Genomic DNA, 27,880 nt, shown 5'->3' with positions numbered 1-27,880 from the left:
AGAACCTCCGGTTTAAGCCATTGTCTTTCAGGTCTCTCTAAAAGCCAAATGCTTTAACTAAAGCCTTTTAACTAAAAGTATGTTTTAACTAAAAATATGTTCTGGGGCGCCTGGGTGGCTCAGTTGGTTAAGCGTCTGCCTTTGACTCAGGTCATAATCCCATGGTCCTTGGATCAAGGCCGGCATTGGGCTCCCTGCTCACTGAGGAGCCTGTCTCTCACTCTCCCTCTGCCTGCTGCTCCCCCTGCTTGTGCTTGCCCTCTCTCTCTCTCTGTCAAGTAAATAAATAAAATCTTAAAAAAAAATAAAAATATATTCTGCTGATGAGCATTCTAAGAAAATTCACCAGACTTTCAGGAAAAAAGTTGTCAGATATTTCCTTTATACACAAAACTGAATTTCAGATGGATTCAAGATTTAATATACATATTAAATAGGTACTATTGAGGACTGAAGGGTCTAATTGCTAAGAATGAACCTCCAAGAACTCTTACATAAAATTGCAGACTAGAATAAATAAGATTCCCAAAGCCAATTTCACTTTCGACCTCACCAACACACAACCTCCTAGGCCCCTAAACTGTCTGAGACAGGACAATGCTTCCAGCTATATACTCAGAACAGTAGATAATCTGAAGGCCCCTACATAAAATAAGGCATACTTTAAATGAGAGGACTTGGGAACTAACTCCACCCTTCATCTCGTTCTCTCTCTGGCTGTCTTGTTTCCCATGAGGACTTCTGTGTTCTTTTTCAAGTGTGTGCCTCTAGTGTAAGTCAGCATTCACTCTACCACCTAATCTCACTCTTCAAGCTTCACTTCTCTGATTTTAACCCTTACTGGTTTGCCTTTCCATGGACTAGCTGTGCAACAGCACCAAGCCCCGAAGTTCCCAGACTTAAAAACTGACCTTAGGGGCACTTATGAACTCAGGGGCTGTTCTGACATCAAATAAGAGTAGCTCTGTAGGTTCCAACAAGTGGTGTTCTGGTAAATGTTTAACAACCAGCTCCCTCTGCATTAAAATAATAATAATAATAATAATAATATTGATATAGTTAGGTACACACACATTTATTACAAATTTTTGCTGATATAGAGGATATTTCACATCACACAATTTACAAACAATAATAGAACATATGATACTCTTTTCTGTGAATTCTATATGGCTAATTCGATCTCCCGGAATCCTTTTGTAGTTTTTGTTAAGTTCTTGTATTCATAGCCAAACTATGGCTGCAAAAGATGAGCAAAAGTGGAGCGCCTGGGTGGCTCAGTGGGTTAAGCCTCGGCCTTCTCTTCCGGTCATGATCCCAGGGTCCTGAGATTGAGCCCTGCATCCGGCTCTCTGCTCAGCGGGGAGCCTGTTTCTCCCCCTTTCTCTCTCTCTGCCTGCCTCTCTGCCTACTTGTGATCTCTCTCTCTCTCTCTCAAATAAATAAATAAAATCTTTAAAAAAAAAAGAGCAAAAGTGTAGTTCTGATATGAATGTCAGTTGATACATTCCTTTATACTAGTGAAAAAGTAGAACAATAAAGACATATGTAGGAACTTAACTGCTTTTTCAATGATCTGAATGACTTCTTCGCTCAATCAGAGAATTATTTTTAAATACTGGGAGATTATTTCCTCAATTTTGTGTGTTACTCACACTATACTGGTTGCAGCCAAGGCATACCTAAAGGCTTAATCTACATTTTCTCCATCACTTTCTGAAGTCTTGACAATCAACACACATTAAATCAAGTCTTGATTTGTAGTGTTCTTCTGCTTCCATGATGTGAATATACCCGTTATGTCTTATTTCAAGCTGCCAAAGGAGCATCACTGAGTGTGGAGTTGAGAACAGATGCATAATGACAGTAGCAGACCACTCTACAGTATTCTACCTTACAGACGCTGTGGACACAAACAAGCTGAAAAGCATAGATAATAGTTAAATGTAGTAAAATAATTAGCAATTGGTGAATTTTGAGTATACATTAACCTTGTTTTTAATATAATTTAGTTAATGTTTACATAAATTAATTTTTAATAATGGCTGTCAAAATTCCTGAATTTTTTTTTTTCATGAACAAATTGCTAGCCCCAGCTCTTCTGTGTTACCAGAGAAGAGAACTGTGGAATATATGCATCCATAAGTAGACTGAACATCTTCCATCGTATTAATGTGTTTTTCTAAGAGGTCATGTATTACAGAGCATTAGGGAGATGTCCTAAAAATTTGGGTCATTGTGGCTGCATAAATCCTAATCTATTCAAGCAGTAGGCCCTGAGTCTCATGGTTCAGTCTCAGTATTTGCAAGACATGAGGGGAGCCCATGCTAGGAGCTTGCTGACTGATTATGGGACCTAGGACAGGAGTTGTCTTAGAAGCCCAAATAATGTATGGAAGCAAGCAGTCAAAAAGGCTCTTTTACGCCTTCCTGTGGTTATATTATTATTCATATACATAGGACTAGATTCTGGTCAAATACAGATAATAAAGTATGGTTATTTATTTACTGAGTGATTGTTCTGTGCCAAGAATTGTGCTAAATACTACACATATATCATCTCTTTAAGCCTTAAAACAACCTTGAGTAGTAAAGATTATTATTCCCTCTTAAAACCAGAAAACTGAAAGAGCAATTACGCCCAAGGTCACATGGACAGCAAGTGATAAACTAGGATGGGAATCAGCTGTGTACTTCCCAAACCAATGTTTTGCATGTCCTCAAGTCTGGAGATCCAGGGCCTTTGAGAACCCATTAATAAAAATCTTGGATGGTATCTATTCATTCTTCAACATTCCTCTTTAGTCCATTAGCCAAATGTCCCTGGTGTGTATCTGTTTTCAGCTGAAATTGCTAATAGCGTCCTTTTTCACTATCAGGAGTGTTCTAGTTTGGGTGTTAACCTATATGGTCCCTTTTCATGTAGAAGAACGTGTTCTGCATATAAGAATGTGTTCTGAATTAAGGCAGGCTGTGTTTCTGCCATTTAGGGAGTTGGCCAAAAGTAGGAGCAGTACAAAACCAGCATCTACTCTGTTCTTCTCCCCCTTACCAGGTCGAGTCTGCACAGACACATCTCCAGGGAATCTATACATTCACGTGTACGTGCAAAAGGGAAACATGAAATTTTCCAAACAAACTCCACTAATTTAAGTATAGGGTCATGCCTTTTGACCTCTGAGGTTACGTTCACTGGTTTCTACTACCTACACATCATCATCTTGAATGAATGATTCCCTAGATCGGACTTCCTGTGAAGACCTCATCCTGACCATCTTGGACATATGTCCGAGTAAGTTTCTTTATGTCAACTGGAAAAGTACAACCTTCCACTCCCAGGAAACCCAGTGGATGCCTGCAAAAGGGGCAGCCCCTCAAAATGATTGTTACGTAAGGTTTTGGGGATGTGAGGTCAACTACATCCAGTTTAGTGGTGTTCTTTGATTATTAAACATAACTCCAGACAGGAAGAAAGACATGGAAACAAAACAAAATTTGGAACACCTTCAGTGGAAACGTATAAATAATATTGCGGGGAACCAAACAAAAATAATGGTATTTTAAGTGGGTATTTATAGATTAGCTATTAATTATTCTCTAAAAGTGCATGAAAATTAAAAGCCTTATTCTTGCTACCATATCAAGCTTAAAAAGATATAAATGCAAATAATCTGCTTTTCCATCTTGAATGTTATGATTTCTTTCTCTGTAGATGAACAGTGTCTTAAGAAAAATTATTTCTCATGTTAATAACAAATGGTTTCACAAGTTTAAGTATGTTCTGTGTAGGCTTTCATTAAATTCAGATTTCCAAACACAGTCCAGTTCTTTTGATACCAATGAAAGAAACAATCTATAGGATATGTAACAGTAATGTTTTTTGGTATTTCCTATCAGGAAAACTACATTTTTTTTTCTGGTCTCAAAATAAGCTTATTACTAGTTTTTCTTATAAGGGTCAAAAAAAAAAAAATCCACAAAATAGCAGCCTAAACAGAAAATCCATTTCTCTCCCTAACATTGCCTAGAGCGATAAAACAGGTCAGCATGCTTGCTTGCTTGCATGTGTGTGTCTGTGCCTGTGTGTATGTGTGTATGTGCGTGTGTAATATATATGTAATACTGGTGCTTTTCCTAGAAGATTTTTTCATTCCTCTCCTGCTAACACTGTTTCAGTTCTTTATTAATGCAATCAAAAATCAAGGAATTAATCGTGACATATAAATACTTTAAACACCACACACCACAGATGGCTCATAACAATATTAAGTTACAATTTAGCAAGCATTTAGAGACTACAGAATAATACTATGGTCAAGTCACAAAAAACATATTGCCATAAAAAATTTTAAACCGACCACTGTGGCATATTACTTTTATTCTTTTTGCTATTGATGTACTCATATTGGGCTAGAATAAATATCAACATTTCTTTACCAATATGATCTTAATGAAAAATTAAGGATTATTATATTCTTTTGCCAAGTGGAAATTCATAGTTTATTTTTGTCTTGGCACCTATAAGAAAAGAAATGTATGTATGTATGCATGCATGCATGTATGTATGAGTTCATTTGGAATCTTCCATTCTTATTAATAGCTTCTTTTTAAAATATGTATACACGTCCTTTTATTGGCACAGTATAATTTTTTAAACCTTTTCAAGGGGCGCCTGGGTGGCTCAGTGGGTTAAAGCCTCTCCCTTCAGCTCAGGTCATGATCTCAGGGTCCTGGGATCAAGCCCCACATCGGGCTCTCTGGTTGGCAGGGAGCCTGCTTCCCCCCTCTCTCTGCCTGCCTCTCTGCCTACTTGTGATCTCTCTCTCTGTCAAATAAATAAATAAAATCTTTAATAATAAAAAAAACTTTCTAAACCCTACTGCAAAGTGTTTTAGAACATAAGACAGAAGGAAATATGAAATGACTTTTAACAATCCACTGAGAAATCAGCATCAATTGCAAATGTTAACAGCCCTGTACCAAAAGCCAGCACACAACTCTGGCCTAGCCATCTAGGGCAGGGGTGGGCTAACTACTGCCCACAAACCAAATATAGACTCGGGCCCATTTTGGTATGGCTTTTTTACCTAATATGCTTTAATTTTTAAAGAGTAAACAAATCCAAAAAGAATATGCAACTGAGACAGTACCTGGCCTGCAAAGCCTAAAATATTTACCATGTGCCCACCCCTTTTTAGAGACTTGTGCCAAACCCTGGTCTAATTTACAATCACAATATTAATGTCACAATATTTTCAGGGACATAATATTTGCGTACATTCAACAATTCTTGAGAAACATAGAATCCTAGTAAAGTGCTAAATTAAAGAATGGACAAAAGGTAAGGTGGGAGTTCAGAGAAAAGAGGCAATAATCACTTTGGTCAAAATTATTAGGGAAAGTCCGTGCAGATGATCAGCTCTCAAACTTTCCTGTGGTCCTGAATCATTTTGTAACCATGCAGATTTTGTAACAGTGCAGATTTCTATTTAGCCCTCTGGAATAGGCTCAAGATTCTGCATTTCTAATTAGCTCGCAGGTGGAAGCCAGGTTGCTCTTCCACACACTACATTTTGAATAACAATGAGTAAAAGGACAGGGAGCATTTGAAAATGTGAAGAGCAGCTTGTAAAGGGGACTGCCTGTTGATGCACTTAGAAGCCATAGTAACAGGCTTAAGAAAATAGTTCAACAGCAGCATAAATGTACCTGTGTTTTCTATATGTTTCATGCCAATGAGATGACAACCCCCAGGGCCCAATTTTCCCCAACCCGCTACCCAGGTTACTGATACTAGACCAAAGCCAAAAGAGTCTTTTACATTCATATGAAATACACCAATCATTTTTTCCACGAGTCTGAAAGACAGGAAAAGCCCTGTTGAAAGGAAAATGTTCTTATGCTGAGAACTAGATTGATATGAGCAGAGTTACTCTGTAATAGAAATTATGCAATTTAACTAGCTTCTTTTCTATCCTTTTACATTCAAATTGATCTAAAATGTTATTCAAAATTTTAATATTTTGAATGCTGTAAAATCACTCTTAGATAATCAAAAGCCATTTTTAGCTCTGGCCAGAGTATCCTGTACAAGTGAACCATTCACCAAAAGAACCATTTGCTCTAGGACACTTTAAGCATCCCCAAGCATGCAGTTGGCTGAGCTAACCTAAACACTATTAACAGTTGTAAAAATTTTAAGAAGATTTTATTATTTTATTTACTGCAAAATAAACAAATTTGTAGTAGTCTCAAGTACGGTTTATGGGTGCTTTAACTTAAAATTATGGTGACAGAGTGAATGATCTGGATCCTGCTGCTTGAAAAAGTCAAGGGCAATCTTTAAAATCAGGCCATCTTCCGGCTATTCATGAAAGCAAAAGCTCATAGAGGACAACCAGATCCCATTACAACCAGGGAAAATAAAGTTTTAACCCTGAATAAGATATTTTGGGGCAGTTCGGGGCCCCCCCCCACAAAGTTTCACTTAAAGCAGTAGAGGAAAATGTCTTTTCAAATTACCTCTTTGACACCCAAAACCATTATTTCTGGGTACATATAGGCCCAGTGGGGGGTGCTATTGAAATAATCAGAGGCATCGAATTCAATTAGTGGTACGGTTAAGCGGCGCCTGCAGAAAGCACAGTGTGCGGAAAAATATGTCCCACTCCAGAATTGGGTAACCCTGCTTTGCTTCCTTCCTCTTAGCCACATCTACAGATAGATCTCCCAAGGGCTGCTTAGTTAGAAAGAGTCCCTTCCTACTTGGAGCTACTTTCCCAGCAACCTTCTAATTTCTCAGCCCTAGGAAAGTGCCCCAGGCTCTCTTTTATTTTAACATTTATAGCTTGTTCATTTTTAAGCCTGTAACATATAGAGTAGCACTCTCCAGTCCAGTTCTCAGCTCAGCCGCTGAATTGAGAGGCTTAAAACTGATGAAAGCTTTGACAAATAGGTAAGATGAGGAAAAGTTGAAGGAACTGAAGTTACTCAAACTGGAGAAAGGAGAATGAGAGGTAAGAAGATCAGTGATGTGCTTCAGCCAGCTGATCCTAGCTCTTAAGAGCTGATTGTTAAATTTTTAGAAATTAGGCTAGCAAATTGTTAAACACAGCCATTAATCAAAAGTAAATTATACACTTTTACATATTGCAAACAAAAGGAAAACAAAGGGTCCAAGGAAACTTCAGGGGTGATGGATGTATTCATGATTTTGATTGTGGTGAAGACTTCAGGAAGTATATATATATGATACCGCAAAATGATTGCTAAGACATTCCAAATCTTGTTTTTATTTCCTTGTGAAATTTTACGTAAGATTTAAATAAGCTTAGTCTTAATAATCAAACCCTCCATTTTTCTCACAGGCTCTGTTCCTATTTAGACAGTGGTAGAGAAGTTTAGAATCTGTTTCAGAGTAGGGAAGCGTGTGTTGTGCTGGTCAGTGATAACTTTGTTGCATGCCACTGAAAGCTTTTCTGGTGACTGTAGCTTCATGATGGCAAAGGTGGAAAACTCACCAATCTACTCAACAGCTCACTGTCAGGGGCTGAAAAAGCAAGTGGCACGATTGATCCAAGGCTGGAGGCCAGCAAGGAAAGCACATTGGCGGCTTGAGAAGGTAAGGGAATTGGGGAAAGCGTAAAATCGTGGTTGAAACATCATTCTGGAATAGGGACTGGAAAGGCAAACAAACACAGTCTATATTTTCTAAATCTGTGGTCTTTATAAAAACAGGAAATGTAAAAAAATAAAAATAAAGTGATTTCAGATGACAGCCAGTGTCCACTGCAATTTGTCTCAGAATCAAATGAATCGCTAAAATATTTTAGCTCCCAACTATCTTTGAATGGGATTCTGTTACATTCTATTTTGAATTTTCAAAATCATATCTTGGTAAGTTATTATAAAAACGGCCTAAATCATTTATAATTAAGTGTGATTTTGCTAAAGTTTGCAGCAACCATCTTGTCCTTGAGAATGAGTTTGGTATCCTGCTTTGCAAACTGCATTTAAAGTATAAAAGCATTTAGCAGCTGCCATTTCTCGTGGCAATTCATGCCTTCTAAAAAAAACTGAGAAACAATTAGACTCTAACTATTGATCCTAAGCTTTCTTTTAGTTCAGCTTTTGTGGGTTTAAGTATTATAAACAAACTGGCATTAGCTAGCTCAAGAAAAGGAAGTTTACTGCAAGGGCTTGGACTGAAAAGCAAAAGGACTAGAATTACAATAGAACCTGGCCTTGAGATGCTGGAGCAGAATGGCTGTTCAGTTTCCAGGTATCAGATCTACATACTTGTTCCAACTGTCCTGTCAGGTCAGTTTTTTTTCTGTTCTACTGCCTACAAGCTTTCTCAAACTTTGTGGCCCCCCATGGTTTTGCACAATGCCCTCTAGCAAATTCTTACTTCAAATCTCCAAGAAATATGATTGTCTCAGTGTATCTTTTGTGATGGTCAGAGATGGAGAGCCAGCTTATGGATTGGTTCCCACAGTCAAGGGCCCACTCTAGTCCGATCAATGTTACCTGACTGGGACTACCTGATGGGACTAAAGCCACCTAAGCAGAGGTTCTGGATTGAGCAGTTCCCACGGAAGAGGGATGGACATATAGGTGATTTTAATTACAATTGCTAGTAGGTTAGGACTGAGGAAAAATGGGCCCGATACCTACCCATGCTCATTTGGGGGTATCTTAAGAACATAGCAACAAGACTATAAATAAAATTCTCTATTCATTTTGTTGCCTGTTCTGTTTCTGCCAATTGTATCTATTGATAATTGATATATTTGGATATGCAACTGCCAAATGAAATATTTGGAGCTGGGGCAGAGCTCTATATGCATAATGTGTTATTATGTAGCCCATCATGATTTTCATTACTTTTTTCTTGAAGCAAATTCTTCTCACAGTTAGTCATCCCACCAGCAGGTAGTATATTGTGATGTAAGGGACAAGACAATCAGTCCACATAAAATCTCCTTATTAATAGAGTCTCCATTAATTTTTGTTTAATAATCACTGTCAAGTTTACAGATAATTTCTACAAGCAAACAAGTAAGAGTTTAACTTTTGTTTATTAAAACCATTTTAGTTGTATTAAACCTTATTTGTATGTACATCGTATCCAAATGCCTAGAAATGCTAAGTTTTGGGATTTTGAATCATCTTGCATTCAAACGTCTAGGAGACCTATCTTTTGTTTTTTTTTAAAAACATTTTATGAAGGAGTTAATTGAACTGTACTGATTTCAAGAGCTACACTTAGGAAGTACAGTTATTTTGAACTACATTTAGAACGGTAACAGATTGTGTGAATTAAGTAACTTCCAAGCTAAAACTTATGATAGCTTCCTACTGCATAATGATTACGATTACAACCATCCTGGGCATGCTAAAGTAACAACACATGGCTGTTCTTTTGGGCTCCATTGTTCCTTTTTACAAGGGTTACTTGGGCACTATAGAATTTGGACAGTTATGGGAAATTATTCATTGTTATTTTATTTGCAGTATTAATATGCTTTAAAGGATTGACACATGGTTATTACTCCTATAGGCATTATTAAATTCTTCAAGCTCCTTCAACTATTTTCTAAGGATAAATTAAGTCTTTTAGACAGCTATGATGCCATCTACTTGATAAAGTGTTATTGTGAACGTGAACTTATTTTTTATTTCCTGCTTCTGGGATTCTTGGTCAGTTGATAGGTAGATAGAAGAGATCCCCAAGAGAAATAACTATTCCTATTAATTTAAACAATTGGAGTTTGACATAGTTGATGTGAATTTTTGAGATGTTACCTTCCAAGCAGTCATATCCAGTTATAAATATATAAAACTAAATAATGGTTTAAAATAAGGATATTAAAAACAATCATGGCAAGGGAAATATTAGTAGAAAGTCAAGGACTGAGGAAAAAGAAGGGAAATATTTGGTCACTTTGGTTTATATAAGTGTTCGAACTGAACTTTACATTTAGTTGTACGATTTCTATCAGCCAAACAGAGTAAATTACAAAGAAGAAATACATTTTAGTTCCTCAGTGGTAACAAATATTTTTGCCTTACAAAAGTTTTTAAAGTACTTTTTAAAGTATTTTTATAGACATAAATTAACGTATACACACAAAAGTACACAAAACAACATATTCAGCTCAATGAACTATCACTAAATCACAACTAGAACAAGAAAAAGATCAAAGCCAATACACCATATTACTGCCCCCCATTCCCTTCTAATCATTGTCCCTTCTCCCCCACAAGGTAACCATTATCCTGACTTTCATGATCATCAATTACTTGATTATTCTTTATCATTTGAACACTTAAACTTACAACCTTATACAACACCTTGCCTGTTTACATGTAAATGGAATTATATAGTATTCTTGGAACAGAAGAGGCTGGGACTGGCCTCTTTTGCTCAGCTTTATGAGATTTTCCACATTGGTGCATGGAATTGCAATTTTTCTTTTATATTGCTATGTAGCATTTTGTTGAGCAAATATAGCTCAATATAGTTAACCCCTGCACTCTTTTTTTTTTAATATATTTTTATTTTTTTTATTAACCCTTGTACTCTTAAAGGGCGTTTAGCTTGCTTCCAGTTTGGGGTAATTTTGAACTTTACTGCTAAAAACATTTTTATAAAATATATCTTGTTGCACAAATGTATCATGCATTTCCATTTGTTATATTCCTCAGAGTGGTATTGCTAGACCAAAACCTGCTTTCCAAAATTGTTATACCAAGTTATTCTCACCAGCAGTATGTGACAATTCCTACCGGTTGGGTCGTTAGGCTCTGGGTGCCTCACAGGCTGCACTCAAGGTATTGGCTGAGGCTGTGGTCTCAACTCTGGTTCCATTAACACCCCTATAGTCCGTCTTAATTTTAGCCATTCTGATGGGTGTTGAGGTGTATCGCATTATGGCTTTAGTTTTCATTTTCCTCCTTACAAATAAGGTTGAGCACCTTTATACAAGTTTGTTGGTCATTGAGATTTTCTTTTGGAGAGCCTGCTAAAGTACCCGAACCATTTTTCTTATTTATGGTCAATCACCTTTGTAATTTATATCCGTTTTTCATATACTTTATATATGGGCCGTAACTTGGCATCTGGTAAATACCTTCTTCCAATCTATGCCTTGCCTTTCATTCTGTAATGTTGTCTTTGGATAGACCTAAGTTCTTCAGTAATCAATTTAATGTACTCAAGTATGTAATTGTTTTCTTCATAGATAGTGACATTTGTGTTCAATTTAAAAATCTTTCCTGTCATTAAAACAATTTATAGACATCTCCTAGACTTCAAGACATCTCCTAGACATTAAAAAATCTCCTAGAATGTTAATTATTTTATCTCTTACAATTAACTGTATAATCAACTTGCACATCATTTGATTTGGGTTATGGTTTGAAATAGAGGTTGTTTCTTCTTTTTCCCACAGTGTGAATATCAGATCGACCAAGCACTGTTTATTTTCAAAAAGTCCTTTTCCCACTGCTTAGGAGTATCATTTTTGTCTTAAATCAAGTGTCCATTTATGTAAAGGTCTGTTTCTGAACCGTCTAACCTGTTTCTTTCATGTTTGTCTATCCCTTCACCATTGCCACAGTGTCTTAGTTGCCTTGATTTTAAACGTGGTACCCATCCAACTTCATTATTCTTCAAGAGATCTTTGAAAGTTTCTTGGATATTTTTGATACTTTGCGTTTCAATATACAATTAAAATAACCTTGTCATATTACACCCCCCAACACACACAGAGAGAAATCTACACAAATACACCTACTGCAATTTTGAATGGATTTCCTTTGAGTCAATTTGGGAAGAACTAAAGTAAAAATATTGAGTCTTGCAACCATGAACGTGGTGCATGGTGTAATCCTTTTTTTTTTTCCAAGATTTTATTTATTCACTTGAGACAGAGAGATACAGAGAGAGAGATAGAGAACAGGAGCAGGGGGAGAGGCAGGGGGAGAGGGAGAAGCAGGCTCCCTGCTGAGCTGGGAGCCCAACAGCAGGCTGGACCCCAGGACCTGGAGGATCTGAGTGGAAGGCAGATGCCCAACCATTTGAGCCACCCAGGCGCCCGGGTTTAATCCTTCTTTCACAAGTAAAGTATTTTTCTTATGATTTTCTTACTAACATTTTTTGTAGCTTACTTTGTGAGAATACAGCATACAATACACACACAAAATATGTTAATTAACTTTATGTTATTGGAAGAATTCTACTCAACAGCAATAGGCTATTACTAGTTAAGTTCATTGGGAGTTAAAAGTTACAGTAAATTTTTAACAGAGTATGGGTCAGCACCCCTAACACTTGCCATGTTCAAGAGTCGACTGTATTTAAGTCTTCAATTTCTTTCAAAATATTTCATATTCTCTGTAGAAATGTTGCAATTTTGATTAAATTTATTTCTAGTTATTTGGTGTCTTGCATGCTACTAGAAATCATATATATTTTTTAAGATTTTATTTATTTATTTGACAGAGAGAGATCACAAGTAGATAGAGAGGCAGGCAGAGAGAGAGAGAGGGAAGCAGGCTCCCTGCTGAGCAGAGAGCCCGATGCGGGACTCGATCCCAGGACCCTGAGAGCGTGACCTGAGCCGAAGGCAGCGCCTTAACCCACTGAGCCACCCTGGCGCCCCATATTTCTTTATTTTTTAAGAGATTTTATTTACTTGAGAGAGACAGAGACAGAGATGGCGACAGAGATAGCAGGAGAGAGGAGGAGAGGAAAAAGCAGGTTCCACTCTGGGTAAGGAGCCTGATTTGGGGATTCCTGGATCATGTCCTGAGCCACAGGCAGTCGCCCCAGAAATCATATTTCTTTAAAAGTCTATGTTGTTTGTTCCTAATACAGACATAACTGGTCTTTGAATATTACTTCGTATCTGCAACTCCGTTAAAGTAACTTATAGATTTAATAACTTCTACACTTTCTGGATTTGTCTATGCACACATCATCTATGAAGAAATAGGTAAATTTTTCCTTCCTAGTCTATATCTTTTATTTCTTCTTTAAAATACTAAACCCCGCAATTATCTTAATCTAAGTAATGTGTAACTCGAGCTGTAAATTCAGTAAAAAGATGCCAGTGGATTCAAGTCCCTTTCCACCTCACATACTCTCACTCAAGTACTGTGACCAGCTCACTCCCCCTTCCAATCACTTCCTCTCCGAAAGTGTCTGAGAGCCCCGCGAGCTTGGAGGCAGGCTGCGGAAGCGCGCGCTGCTGGCACCATAACCGCTGCGTCCGGGGCACGGCGACCGCCCCGCCCCTTGTCCAGACGCAGCCAATCAGCGGCTGTCTCTTTCGAGCGCCCATCGGCCAAAATGGCGGCGGCCGTTGGCCCCGAGTCCGGCTTGTAGTTCCATTGCCTTACTCCTCCGGTTGCAATATGTGAAAGACGAAGGGGCTGGTAGAGGAGGGCTGTAGGCAATGAGTCGGCGAAGAAAACATGGGGACAGCCCTGGCCTGAAGAACACGCCGCGCAAAGCGGCGGCGGCTGAGGAATGCAGCTCGATGGTCGAGCCAGGGAAGAGGCGGCTGAGGTCGGCCCGCGGCTCGAGGCCCCGCAGGGCCGGAGAGACGTCTCCCTGGCCCGTGCCGCAACAAGAGCAGCCTCCAGCAGCCGCTTCGTGCAGTAAAAGTAACCCCGAGGGTGAGACGTCGGCAACGCGGTCCCTCCGGGCTTAAGCGCTGCAACCCCACAACCCCGCTTGCAATGGGGAATCCTAGGGTGCGGGTGCGGGTGGGGGGTGGAGTCTGAAGTGTTTTGTTTCTCTGGGTTTCGCCCCTCGCCCCTCGTGAGAGGAACAGGACGCCACTACCCCCATGGTTTTAGGCTTCGAATTTGAGTTCTGCCACGTTCTGTTTGACCATCTTCTGCTGCTGCTGTAGGAATAGGCCCTGTAATTTACCTGTTTGAGGGATGGAGGGCGGCTCTTTCTAGACTGCTCCAGTCACACAAGTGGCAGAGCGAGGAAAACTACCGGATAGACTTGCTGCCTTCAGCTTATTTCCAGGAGAATTGCCCCATCTCGACTTTTTGCCCTGGCGTGCTCCAGTGAAGGGGTCATATAAAAAGCTCTAGCTATCTCTACCGTCCTCAGAGTTTGGGTGATGTCTCACTTCATGATTTATACACCGGAAGTTCCTGCATATGCTGTCCCTTAAAGTAGGAAACTAAGGGCCCCTGAGTATTTCATTCTGGTCAGTTTTTGTTCTCTTTTTTCAAAGATTTCTAATAAATCCTGGTGGGAACTGAAGTTTACACAAAAGCTCTTTGTAAAAGTGTTTTCTTAAAATACGACTTTTGTTACCTTACTTGTCTTTACTCCCATGAAGCAATTCTGGAATGAACAAAAACTAATGTTTGTAGAAATTTAAAAGTGATACTGGACAAAACTTCACAGGAAATGGGTAGCTAAAGTTTTTTTAAGTAATTAGTGTAAGTTGGATAGAGTTGATGAAAGGGGGCTAAACAGACTTTTACTGAAGTTTCTTCTGGGAGCTTTTTGGTTTTTGAAATGTATCTATAAATTACAGGTGGTTCCCAAAGCCTCCAAATGCCAGTGGTAATGAATGGAGTGAGTAGATTATACAGTATTATACACTCATAGAGCTACTGGGTTATATTAAAATACTTGCTATTTACGGTGTCAAATTTGTGAAGTATTATAAGGATTATTATGTGAAATATTTCAGTTGTTATTAAAGTAATATCTCTGGGAGAAGATTTTATAATTGGACTATAAAAAGTAATCTAAAGGATATGTGACTTTGGGGTATTAGGAAGTAAAGTAATGCTTTACAATGCAATAATTGTTTTTTTAATCATACTTGATGTAGAAAGATATGAAACACCAAAGAGAGTCCTGAATATGGATATATTGTCATCTGCCTTCAGTTCTCCTAATGATCCAGATGGACAGAATGATATCTTTTGGGATCAGAATTCTCCAATGACAAAACAGTTAGGTAATTTATTAATATTTTTATCTGGGTAAATATTTGGCAAATAATTAGGATTTAATTATAGCATTTCAGTAGGGTAATAACAGAACTTTTATACAAAAGATGTTTTTTGAGAATCTTATATGATTGTTATGGTACATATATGATGTCAGTGCTTAGTGATCTAAGCTGTGCTAATTAAAACTGTTTTCTAAGAAATGACTGCTATTTTTAAAATTAAGTTTTTTGTTTACCATTTATAGAAGTGTCTTTGTTCTTTAGGTAAAGGAAGAAGAAAACAGATTTACACCACAGATAGTGATGAAATCTCACATATTGTTAATCGTATTGCTCCTCAGGTAAATATCACTAGTTTCATATTTCATTTTAAACCTATGAAAACTATACCAATAGGCCCATATATGAACAATGTTTGTCTTTTACAATTCGGTTTTCTGAAAATAGAGCACCAAAGGTTACTTTTACCTTTTACACTACTGAAATGAATATTTTGAAGAAGGAATATAATGTATAATTGGCAATATATATTTTAAGCATATATCCTATATTTTAATTTTTTAAGAGTAATAGTTTTGACTGTTTTTAATGTTTAACAATATACGGCATTATTTTTAAAGTTATTAAAATAACAGACAATAAAAATTCAAACTTTTTAATGTTTTTTGTGATTGGTATTTGTTTAGTGTCTAAAGCACACTTCTTCCCCATTGAAATTGCTCCTCTTAATACTTATGGACTAATACAATCATTGAGAAACACTCATAAAAGTAGAAAACACTGGATTTGAAGTTAGTTCTCAGCCTGCCTCCTATATTGGGTGACCATAAGCAAGTCACTTAAACTCTCGGAAATTTAGTTCATTCAGTCATCAACTAGAATTACTTGTCTTGCTCTCTCCATTGGACTATTATGAGGATTAAAGTAGATAAAAATTCTTTGTAAACATAGAGCACTATAAATATAAGGTTATTTTAAAGTTCATTATGATAGTTAAATTACTTGCTGTCATAGAACCATCTTCAAAAGTTTGTTTTTTCAGTTCCTGTACCACTTGAATGAAATAGAAAAACAAGTTTAAGGCAGCCTCTATTCTGAACGTCTTTACTGTCCTCTCTCCTTTTTCTTATTTAACAATATTTGAATTCAGAAAACATGTAGTTTTTGCTCAGTGTCCTCTCTGTAGGAAGTATGGGATTTTTCCTTGACATACCCTTGGGTAGTGACTATATGTTCACCATAAACAATAGATGGCATAGTCCCAAACTGTGGTTACAAGGAATTACCATCATCCAGGTGGAGGAGACAGGAAATAAAGTTTTTCTTAGTGGCTATAAAATATCCAAAATTACAATTAGCACAGTCAAAACAACTCTGTTGCTACTAGCTCTGCATTCCATGTTTGGCATGTCATAGAAATTCATTTTACATATGGTTCATTAGTTAATAGCTTTTATAACATAATACTATTTACTTCATAAGTTAACAATAGGCCTTCATTAATTGTGGGTTTCACATGAAAGAAGCAATAATAAAATGTGTTTGGACTGGCCAGCTTAAGTAGTGATAAAAAGATAGTTGAGTAAATTACTGGACCCTTTACCTAAGTGGGCTGGAAGTAATAGCTCACATAAAGAAATGGCAACAATATGCAAGTGGTAACTTGTATATAACAAAAAATACAGTAAAATTAGTTGCTTTTGGGCGCCTGGGTGGCTCAGTTGGTTAAGCGTCTGCCTTTAGCTCAGGTCACGATCCCAGGGCCCTGGGATCGAGTCCCACATCGGGCTCCCTGCTCCATGGGGAGTCTGCTCCCTCTGACCTTCTCCCCTTTCATGCTCTCTCTCACTGTCTCTCTCTCAAATAAATAAATAAAATCTTTAAAAAAAAAAATTAGTTGCTTTTAAATGGTACTCTTTTCAACTAAAGCATGTAGATCTTTGGTAGTGTAAGATTATCATGTTCTCAGAATGACATATTTATGTTTTTTATTTTTAGGTGAGTAACCCCCTGACGTAGTTATTTAAGTCACCTTGGTATTTTCAGAGATGGCTTTTTCTTTTTTTTCCAAATATGCACTTCAATTTTCCCTGGACAGTCATTTCACTTTCTTGAGGGATACTTTTCATATAGTGTTGTTAGTCATCATTTTTGTACAACTCTACTCAGAATATTCTCTAGGATTAAATGAAATAATATGTTCACACAACTTATATAGCACCTGGATTTTGGTTGGAAAACAGTAAATTATGCAAGTATTATTAAAGAGATTTTTAAAATACAACACAAATAGTATAAAAACATACATAGGGCCCTTGGATATGTAAAATTGGATATGTAAAGTTGGCATACCTTTATTCTCTAAAAATTGAATGAATTTTAAAATACTTGGTAAATGGACAAAGGGTCCATCATTAAATCATTAAGAATATTTTCCCTAAAGGGACAAAGATTCCATCATTAAATCATTAAGAATATTTTCCCTAATTCAGAGTTGTTGTTGAAACAAAAGTGAAAATATATATTGAGTCTGAAAGTAAAATTATTGATTACTGGAGTATTTTGTGAAGCTAAAATCTAGGTTCAACTGGACATCTAAGAAAACTTTGTTGATTAAGAATTTTAAAGTACCAAGTTGTAGGGATATTTTCACCTAAACCTAGTAAATAAATATAAACTGATAGCTTCTTCATGCCTAGCATTTTGCTTGATGCTGATCACAAGATCAGTCCATGCTTTCAAGTATTCTAACCTACTGATAAGATTACTTTTAGCTTGTGTGATAGTTATTTATGTTCATTCTAAGTACTATGTTCATCCTAAGTACAAAAAGAGTAGAAAATGGTTAAACCATTTGATTTGTTGGTCTGTAACTAATGAATAAACTCATTTTCTAATTTTTTTGCATGATCAACTGACTGAAAGGAGTAGCAAAAACATCCAGGATTAAAAGGGCCATTTGTTTTCCTTTATAGTGGTTAAATTTCTTTTCCTGCTTTCTCTACTTATTTTTCTTATCCTTACCTTTCTTAGCATTATTTCTAACCTTGAACTTGACTCTGTCCTGAGTTTAATTTTAAGTGTTTTCAATGCAGGTCAACATGGATTGTCCAACCTTAGATAAAGATTATAATAGGATAGGGAAAATTTGGAGAATCAGGTGATACAGAAAGAATTCTATATGTTTCTCTCTATTCTTAATAAGTCAGTTTTCTGTTGAAAAGAAAAAAAACTGCTTTTACTGTTGAATATGTATTAGTTAATGGAATTCTTAAAATTAATTTTTTAGAAAGTAAAAATTCACTAATTCTGAATGTTTTCATTTCCTGAAACAGGTAAGGATCACTTCTTACAGCTTTTTATTGCCATCCTCCAACTTCTCATTTTTCTCGAATTTGTTTAGTAACTGTCACCTTACCAGAATTTATTGCTTTAGGAAAATAATTCAGTGTAGATAAAGTTTGCTTTTCTTTCTTTCTTTCTTTTTGGTATGTAACTCTTTCTTTCCCCCTAAAGTTTTCTTTTCTTTTCTTTTCTATTTCTATCTTCCTTCCTTTCCTTCCTTCCTTCCTTTCTTTCTTTTTTTCTAGTATGTAACTCTTTTTCCCCCCTTCTTCTAAAGGATGAAAAACCAACAACAAACTCCATGCTAGGCATGTGGATTGGTGCAACTGCTATTCCTTGTACTCCTAGTGTAGCAAAAGGAAAATCAAGAGCAAAAATCAGCTGCACAAAGTAAGTTCAAACTTTTCAGCTTTCCTGAGATTCAGTGGAGTAAATATTTTTAATAGTACTCTGTTTTGGTTTTGTAAATAAATACATCAAAATGGCTATAAATTATATTTTTTAGGTTTGACATGTAGAATTTTAGGCTCACAATAATTGTGTTAAAATTTCGAGTTTTAGTATATTAAAATATGCTTAATAACAGTTGAAAATCTATAATGACTCTTTGATGTTTTCTTAGTTATAATTTCTAAACTTTTTTCAATAGGTTAAAAACACAAAATCGAGAGGAAGAACTTATGAAATTAGCTAAGCAATTTGATAAAAATATGGAAGAGCTAGATGTGATTCAAGAGCAAAACAAAAGAAATCATGATTTTATCCAGGCAATTTCAGAAGCAGAGACTTTAAGCAATTATAAAGATAATGTACAGATGCAGTTATTCCATGATACAGTTCCTGAAATAGATAATTCTATAATAAAGAAGGCAGTGAAAGAAAATACCAAAATATCTATGGAAAATGATCAGAATAACAGTCAGAAGCCATTTGACCAAAATGCTGAAGCAGCCTTTAATGCCATTTTTGATGGCTCTACTCAGAAATGTAGTGGACAGTTCAGCCAAAATTTGGCAGATGCTTTTTTGAACATGAGTAATACCACCTTTGGAAAGAAAAGCACTTTAAAAGAGGAGAAAATCATTACGAATGAAAGTCTGCCAGATAAAACCCCAGGATCACTTTTTTGTCAAGTAGACACTCGTGGCATCACAAAATCATGTGTGACTTCTTATACTGAGAAGCAAGAAGCTTTCCATAAACACCTTGATACATTTACTACCAGTGATTTTGAGGATGATTGGGAAAACTTACTAAGTAATGAACCTTTGGTTATGCAAAATGTCAAAATGTGTGAACTTTTCCCTGCTCCTAAAACAGCCCAGATTGCTGATCAAAGGGGAATTAATAATTTTAACAATAAAAATGATAAAAATAAGTCAAGAATGAATACAAGTCTAGATACCAGGTTAAAGGATTCAAAAATTTTACAGGATCTCCCTTCAGAGACACAAAACAAGGAATTAACAGGTTTTGGAAAATACGAGTTTTCACTAAATCCAAACGATAAACCAAACAAATTACCACCCACTGGAAATAAAATGAAATTTGAGAAATCTTTCAGTAAAACTGTTGTTCAAGACAAAATTCAAGACCGTGTAGTTGCGTCTAACCTGACAAAAGAAGATAGGCACGCTCAATTTACTTCTAATGTAAATACTTCCGAAAAGTCAACTTTGAACACAGGAAATTCTAATGAACAAAAAAATAAGTCAACTTACAATCAGTCTTTTAAAGCACCTGCTAATATAGATAATTTTGGCTCTGTAACTTTGGGCAATGAAACCAGTGTTTATAATCCAAATCAGACTAATGCATCAAAGTTAGGTTCTTTCTTTGATGACTGGAATGATCCGTCATTTGCCAATGAAATTGTCAAAGCATGTCATCAATTAGAGAATACCTGGGAAGCAGATGATGTAGATGATGATTTATTATACCAAGCATGTGATGATATTGAAAGACTAACTCAGCAACAAGACATTAGAAAGGACAGCAAGATATTAGAAAGTAAACTTGAGATCAGTAATAGTTCCAGACATGGAGCCAAAAACATGTTTACTACATCTAAACAAGAAAGTCAGTCAGTGCAATCAAAGCATTTGAATCTGAGCAGCATTTCAGGCCATGTATCTTTCACAAACAGCTTACAATTAAATAAACCAGTGAAGATGGAAAAAGAAATTTGTGGAAATTCTCCAAGCTTTTTAGGTGCTACGACTAATTTAAAAATATATTCTAAGAATTCAGATCGTCAGATCAATAATCTGCATTATTCCTGGAATAACACTGGTTTTCCAGTACAAGTGAATAGTACTGAATCAGTTTATATGGGAAATTCAAGTCTGAATGTGAATTCAGACCACAGGAATACAGAAACTGCTACTTACAAGAAGAAATTAAGTAATCAGCATCTATCCCATAGGAGCACAACAGATGGAGCTAAGAGTGACCTTAACAGACCAGTTAGATTTCCTAAGTATACATTTACGAAGATGAAAAATTCTCAAGTTCTTTCCCAGTTTAATCAAAATTGTGTGCCAACCAATATTTCTGATACCAAAATTACACAGGGTTTAGAGAGAAATAAAACTGTCAGCCCATTCTGTGGGAAGACTGTTCAACAGCAGTCTTTGGTGAAATGTTCTGAATCTTTGGAACAACCTTTAAAAGGTATGTATAAAAGAGTTTTCTTTGAAAATTATCACCTGGGAAAGTAGCTAAACTAGTTATTTGTTATATTGAATTTGTGTAATAAAATTTAAAAAATCACGTTGTTTAACTAGAATTCTTAAAGTGACTTTTACAAATAATTATGCTCTAATATACAAAGGGTGGGTAATTTATATTTTCGGAAGATTGCATTAGATTCTTTCTTAGCTTTTAATATGGTGAGTAGCATATGGTTAGTACTCAACATTTGTTGAATGTTTTCTGAGTTATTTCTTCAGAAAATTACACTTTTAGGTAGATATATTGCTGAGATTGTTTACTAAATACCTCATTGTTTCAAAACTTGAATCTTACTCCTATGTTTAGCAGACATTGAAGTGAACGATGTTTGAAAATTCAGAGCATTCTAATTAAACACATTTTTACTATAATATCTGATATGAAATTGTTAGTTGTGATGGTTAGAACTGTAATTTGCTTAGTACAGCCGGTCATCTTTGATTCTTCTGATTCCTCTCCCACAGTTCTATCAAGTTCCATTATTTCTACCTCAAAATAATACATCTCAAAATAGTCCATTTTTCTCTCTCTTAACTGCTACCATCCTTATCCAAATCAACTTTTTTTTTACTAGATTGTAGTTCTTTTATCTGTCCCTTTTCAATTCTCTCCAAACAGTAGAATAATCTTTTCACAAACAGGCAAACCTGGCATTCCTGTGCTTTAACCACAACCTTCAAGGATGGCCCGTCATTTTTCAAATAAAATTCCAGGGGCGCCTGGGTGACTTAGTCTGTTAAGCTGCTGCCTTCGGATCTGGTCATGATCCCAGGGGCCTGGGATTGAGTCCTGCGTCAGGCTCCTTGTTCGGCGGGGAGTGGCTTCCCTCTCTCCCTCTGCTTGCCGTTCTCCCATTTGTGCTGTCTCTCTCTCTATCAAATAAGTAAACAAAATCTTTAAAAAAAAAAAAAAAAAAAGAAACAAGCAAACAAAATTCGTACTCTGTGTTGATTTATAGGGTCCTGGATTATCACTCCTTAGCCTCTCTGTCTTCTTTTTTACTTCGCCTACTAAGCTTCAACTACACTAGCTATCTTTCAGTTCCTTGAACAGCATAGTTTCTTTCCTAGTTCAGGAGCTCTGACTGTGATAGTCCCAACTAAAACTACTTCTTCCCAGCATATGACCCCCCATTCCTGTCTATTCGTCGGTGCTTTTTTATCCTTAGGTCTCAACTTAAATATGACTTCCTCATAGAGACGTTCCTTGAACAATCTATAAATAGGCCAAAAGACCTGTAATCTCTCTTACTTCCTTCATTTCTTTTACCACAATTTGAAAGCAAGTATTGATTATTATCTGCCCTATCTGTGAATACCTAGGCCTGTCACAGCATCTGCCACTTAGAAGATGTTTAGTAAGTATTTGAATTAATATCATGCCGCATAATGTAAAAATCTGTTATTCACTGATATTGTAATGTTTTATAAAGGGACTGTGTGTGGCATAACTACTTGTACATCTTAATGCCCAGTTTTTTTTCACTGCCTCATGTTTTTACAGATGCTCTTTCCTTCACCAGAAACTTAGTGCCCCCATGTGCATATACCAAATCTGCCTGGCCATTTTCCATTTGTCCTTTAAAACACAGTATGTTTCTATCCACCCAGATAATTTAGCTTCACTTTCTTTGGGTTTCTCCAATACCCAGTGTTAACTTCTGTTACAGCATTTACTATGCTAGCTTGTAATTATTGATTTTCTTAATCAGTCTTCCTCACTTGGGGCTAAAGTTAGGATTCTTATCTATTATGTAGATCAATGCTAATAAGGTGAGGGAGTTTTTAGCTGCTTTTAACATTAGATCATTGTTTTCTGTTTAGATTCTAGATGATGATTTTGTTGGCAATACTGCTACAACTTTCCTAAGTGCTCACACCTTTCTTTTTTTTTTTTTTTTTTTTGAACTTGTAACAGTAATATGTTGGTTTTTTAAAAATAAGGAAAGAAAACAGAATAGATTAATTTGAAGTCAAAGATTAAATTCTCTTTTTCTCTTTTCTCACAGCCATTCCTCAGGGAAAAACCACAGTTAACAGTTTGGAATACATCATGTAGAATTTTCTGTGCATATGAAAGCATGTATGCATGTTTGTGTGTATGAATACATGTGTATACCTACACATTTATTTAATCAGATGGAATTATATACTGTGTACCCTACGATTTGGCAACTTGGTTTTGCCTTCATTAAATATAGCTATCTTTCCCTGTCATTTCTTTTTTTTTTTTTTTTTTTTTTTTTTTATTCATTTGACAGAGAGAGAGATCACAAGTAGGCAGAGAGGCAGGCAGAGAGAGAGGAAGGGAAGCAGGCTCCCTGCGGAGCAGAGAGCCCGATGCGGGGCTCGATCCCAGGACCCCGAGATCATGACCTGAGCCGAAGGCAGCGGCTTAATCCACTGAGCCACCCAGGCGCCCCTTTCCCTGTCATTTCATGTAGTTTTGCTTCAGTCCTTTTAATGACTACATAGTATGCCTTTATAAAGATATACCATTATTTATTTATTTATTTATTATTTCTCTGTTGATGGAAAGTTCAGTTTGGTTGCATATTTGGCATTACAAACAGTCCTCCAGTGAATATACTTCTACATAAATTTCTCCATGCTCATATGATTGTATCTGTTAATTATTAAAAAATTGATGTAAGGGAATGTTGTGAATTTGATGGCTAGCACCAGATCTTCCCGAAAAGTTATATGAGTTTATAGTTTTTATCAACATTGACAATGAATACTTCCCTACATTATAACCTAGGTATTTTGAAACAATTGAAAAAATGTGGTCAATCTATAATAATTTTAAATATTTGAATTTATATTTAAATAAGTGTAATTAATTGGACCATACTCAACATGAATTTAGTTACATATAGTTATAACTATATTAAAGACTACATCTCTGGAATATTTGAGTTTTCCCAAATACTACCCTTCTGCATTTTTTGTGTGTGGATAATCTCTGTTTCTTTTATCAGTTTTTTTAAGTTTACTGATAGTAACTAATCTTCTAATTAACATTAATCTTCTTGATATTTTCTCTCGTTTTTTACTTTTACTTTGTTATGTTGCAAGAGGCTCTCTAGAGACTCTCTCTAAAACAAAACCCATTTAACTACCTTATTGCTATCAGGCAGGGTTGGGCAGACCATGGCCTATCTAAATCCAGCCCATAGCCTGTTTTTGTACAGCATGCTAAAATGGTTTTCACATTTTTAAATAGTGGAAAAAATCAGGAGGAAAGTAATAATATTTCATGACCTTTGAAACTTTCATGGAATTCAGATTTCACCATCACTAAACAAAGTTTTATTTGAACACAGCCATATCATTTGTATTGTCCATTGCTGACTGTTTTCATGCTACAATAACAGATCTTAACACTTCCAACGAAAGCCCATATGACCTTCAAAGATTAATATATTTACTTTCTGGCCATTTACAGAATTCTTTTTTCCTTTTTTGCCAACCTCTGCTTTAGGATAAACATTAAGAAGAGCCACTCTTTCTGTGTACCTTGCAATAGTTTGAGACTTCGCCATGTATTTTTATTGAAGATTGAGTTAAAGGAAAGGCTGATGGGAGAAATCAGAATTTCATAGTGTGACTTTATCTACATCATTTGAAATTATTTTCCAAGAATATCACCAAGCCAGTTGTAGGGAGCTATGTTCTTTTCTGCTGACATGGATTATTAACCTGTTTTCCTTCCAACTTATGGTCAATACAGTGCAACTGTGTGTGTGTGTTTGTGTGTATTCTGAGTTTATGTTTCTCAGCTTCGAGACTAAAATAGTAGACAATTAGTCAAGCTAATTATAAAGTATCTTATAGCATCTTTCTGTAAGGAAAAATAGCTACAAATCTGAGAGATAATTAGTTTAGGAAATAAGTAAGGCATCAGAGTAATCTGGGGAGTTTATCTGCAATATTTATCTCAACCCTGAACATGCTCTTCCATTTCCAATTATACCAAGAAAGGAAGGGGAGACAGATAATTTATTTTGGACAAATAATCTCCCTTAGTTAACAAGGGAAATGTCTTTTAAAGTCTGAACCTTCGTCTAGATGGTAGTGTAAATAATACTTCTCTGCCAGCAGTACTACAGATTCTTATTCTATGAGGCAGATTTTACAAGATAAACAGTTCTACCAATATAAGGTCATATAAATATGATTTAAGGTGATAGTCTTAATTTTAAAACATCCTTTAAATGAGAAAATAACGTTTGCTAATCTTAAAGTTTGATTCTTATTAGCATTATGTAGATAATCTTTTAGCTCAAAGTGACTGAACTGTATACTTAAAAAGACATTCAAATTGGAGATTTTATTCAGATATTCTCCTTTTTGAAATTTCTAATGTTTATATAAAACGTATCCTCTAAATAAAAATATTTGACAGTGAATTATGTGCTTATTGTCATGATAGATTTCACCAGATCACTCTAAAACATTTGTCCTCAATGGCTCAAATGGAAATCTTGGAGCTCTATAGAGGAAAAAAAGTTGGTGCGAATATTAATATAGCTTATCTTAGAGGGGAAAATAGACTATTTGAGGTATTTATATTTAATTCATTATATTTTGACTACTTTTCTGTTAAAGTTTATATAACATTTAAAATCCCAGTTTTTAAAAAATACTCATTTTTTTTTTTTAAGATTTTATTTATTTATTTGACAGATAGAGATCACAAGTAGGTAGAGGCAGGCAGAGAGAGAGAGGAAGAGAAGCAGGCTCCCCACCAAGCAGAGAGCCCGATCCCAGGAACCTGGGATTATGACCTGAGCCGAAGGCAGCGGCTTTAACCCACTGAGCCACCCAGGCACCCCAAAAAAATACTCATTTTGTTGATTATATAAATTAGATGTCCTTATTCACAAGAATTATGTCCTAGGAAGTTAAAATGTACAGTTTTAGTCAAATGAACTTTATCACACTATGAAAGGTATATAAAATAAGGACAGATTGATCGGTGCTTGATTTTCCTTTGGCCTAGGGTACTGTGTCTCTATGTGGAATATCATATTTAGTAGTTTAGCACGATTTAATAGTTATACCAATATGGCAAGTCTGGATAATAAAAAAGTGAAAATTAAAATTCATATTCAGGATGCCTTTATAGTCTATAATAGTGATATCTATATTTTGTTTAATTTTTAGAGGAAGAAGAGAAAAATAAAAAGTATTCTCCTGAAGAAATTCAAAGAAAAAGACAAGAAGCACTGGTTCGAAGAATGGCCAAAGCACAGGCCTCATCTGTAAAGGCAGCTGCCACTTAGCTTGATTTCTTTTATGAAATACTAGTTGGAAGACAAAGACAGTTAATAGCTATCTATGATAGGAAATATTTTTTCTTGATTTCTCTGTGAGAAATTTAATGCTGACTTATAAAGCATGGACTTTTTTTTTTAATGGACTTTTGTTTTATTTAATAAATCAATGTTTGCAATAGTCAATGAAATCTTTCCTTGGAGAGGTATGTGGAAATAATTACATACAAGTTTTGAAAATTCAGGAGAGTTAGCAATTATGTTATAGAATTATACAGAGTAAAGTAGTATATTTTTAAATATTGTGGGTCATTCAAAAATAGGTAATGTACTAACTTTTTTATTGTAATAACTCCCTAATACAAAGCTTCAACTCACTAAGTAAATAATATTTTTTATAGTTTTACTTTCAGTAACTGTTTTTAAGCTTTTTATAGACTTCTGAATCTTAAAAATACTTTCATATTCTTAGGAACATGGTTGATGGGAAATAAAAGACTTTAATTTATTTGTAAGGAAATTACTATTTTCAGTTCCTAGTCTGAAATAGATCTTAATTTTAGTTTTCTAAAACATGTCTTTTGGAAACCTTCCACTATTTTCAGGGAAGATGCTGATTTAAGAAGTTTGGGAGGAAAAAAAGACTAGCTATATAAATAATATAGTATTATTAACATTTAGAACTGTCAGAACCTTTAGATATCATTGGGTCCAACTTCTTTATTGTATGGGTGAGAAATGAATACTGTTATTCTGGAAGTCACAAGGCAAATTAAAGCTATGCTGGGATTAGAATGATTTCTTTCATTCTAATGAACACCTAGACAGTTGTACCATTTTCTTTCAAGTATTAATTAGTATACAAAATAACTTGTTTGTAGGAGCATTAATTATTTCATAGTATAAAACTAAAAAGAAAAATAGTAACTCAAAGTACATTAAGGACTGTTTAATAATGATGCTCACTGTTTCTTGTATTAAAGAATTCATTCCAGAATATAAAAATTAGAATCTTTCTCTTTTTAGTTTACCTATAACTATTTAATTTTCCCTTAACTATTTTTCTGACTTTACTAATTTGTTCATCTCTATTACCTTATTTTTTCCTTTATGTCTGTTTAGAATTCACTAAGCCAGAAACATCAAAGCAGAGGACAGAAGACAGTAAGGATGCTTTATTTGTCTTAAATGGCTCTGGGAGACTTGATGAAAGGTATACATGTGAAACACCTATTAGTGCATTCACCACTATTCAGGTGTCTTAGAACTATGATAATATCAAAATAATTAGATGCATTTTAAGATATGGCTGTATAGAGATATATCATTCTGAAAATTACATTTTTACATATACAGTAGAGTAACACATTCTTCCTTAAGGTATTATTGGAAATAATAGAGATTAGTGGCCTTTCAGTGAACACACAGAGGGCTACATAGATCGTTTCTCCAGGCTGGCTTTTTCCAATCTTTAGGAAATCTGTTTCTACACAGAGAAGAGCCAGTTGGTAGGACTGAAAGCTGT

The 27,880-nt window shown here is 35.6% G+C and overlaps 1 protein-coding gene across 3 annotated transcripts; it reads left to right on the top strand.

The window, feature by feature from the left end:
• The first annotated feature begins 13,351 nt into the window (after nt 1–13,351).
• ETAA1 (ETAA1 activator of ATR kinase) lies at nt 13,352–27,365 on the top strand. Of its 3 annotated transcripts, none has more exons than XM_045979659.1 (6): nt 13,352–13,686; nt 14,877–15,005; nt 15,264–15,340; nt 18,622–18,734; nt 18,994–21,017; nt 26,246–27,363. In XM_045979659.1, exons 1-6 carry the CDS (start codon nt 13,464–13,466, stop codon nt 26,362–26,364), a joined length of 2,685 nt encoding a protein of 894 aa, XP_045835615.1. In that variant the 5' UTR covers nt 13,352–13,463; the 3' UTR covers nt 26,365–27,363. The 3 variants fall into 3 exon arrangements, with proteins under 3 accessions (XP_045835615.1, XP_045835616.1, XP_045835617.1); XM_045979660.1 differs by lacking the exon at nt 26,246–27,363 and adding an exon at nt 23,086–23,282; XM_045979661.1 differs by lacking the exon at nt 13,352–13,686 and having other exon boundaries at nt 14,893–15,000; nt 26,246–27,365.
• Nucleotides 27,366–27,880: the final 515 nt, after the last annotated feature.

The sequence above is a fragment of the Meles meles genome, chromosome 15 (assembly GCF_922984935.1).
Source record: "Meles meles chromosome 15, mMelMel3.1 paternal haplotype, whole genome shotgun sequence".
NCBI lineage: Eukaryota > Metazoa > Chordata > Mammalia > Carnivora > Mustelidae > Meles > Meles meles.
Note: the sequence above shows the minus strand (reverse complement) of the source record. Positions and strands in the feature narration are given on the sequence as shown.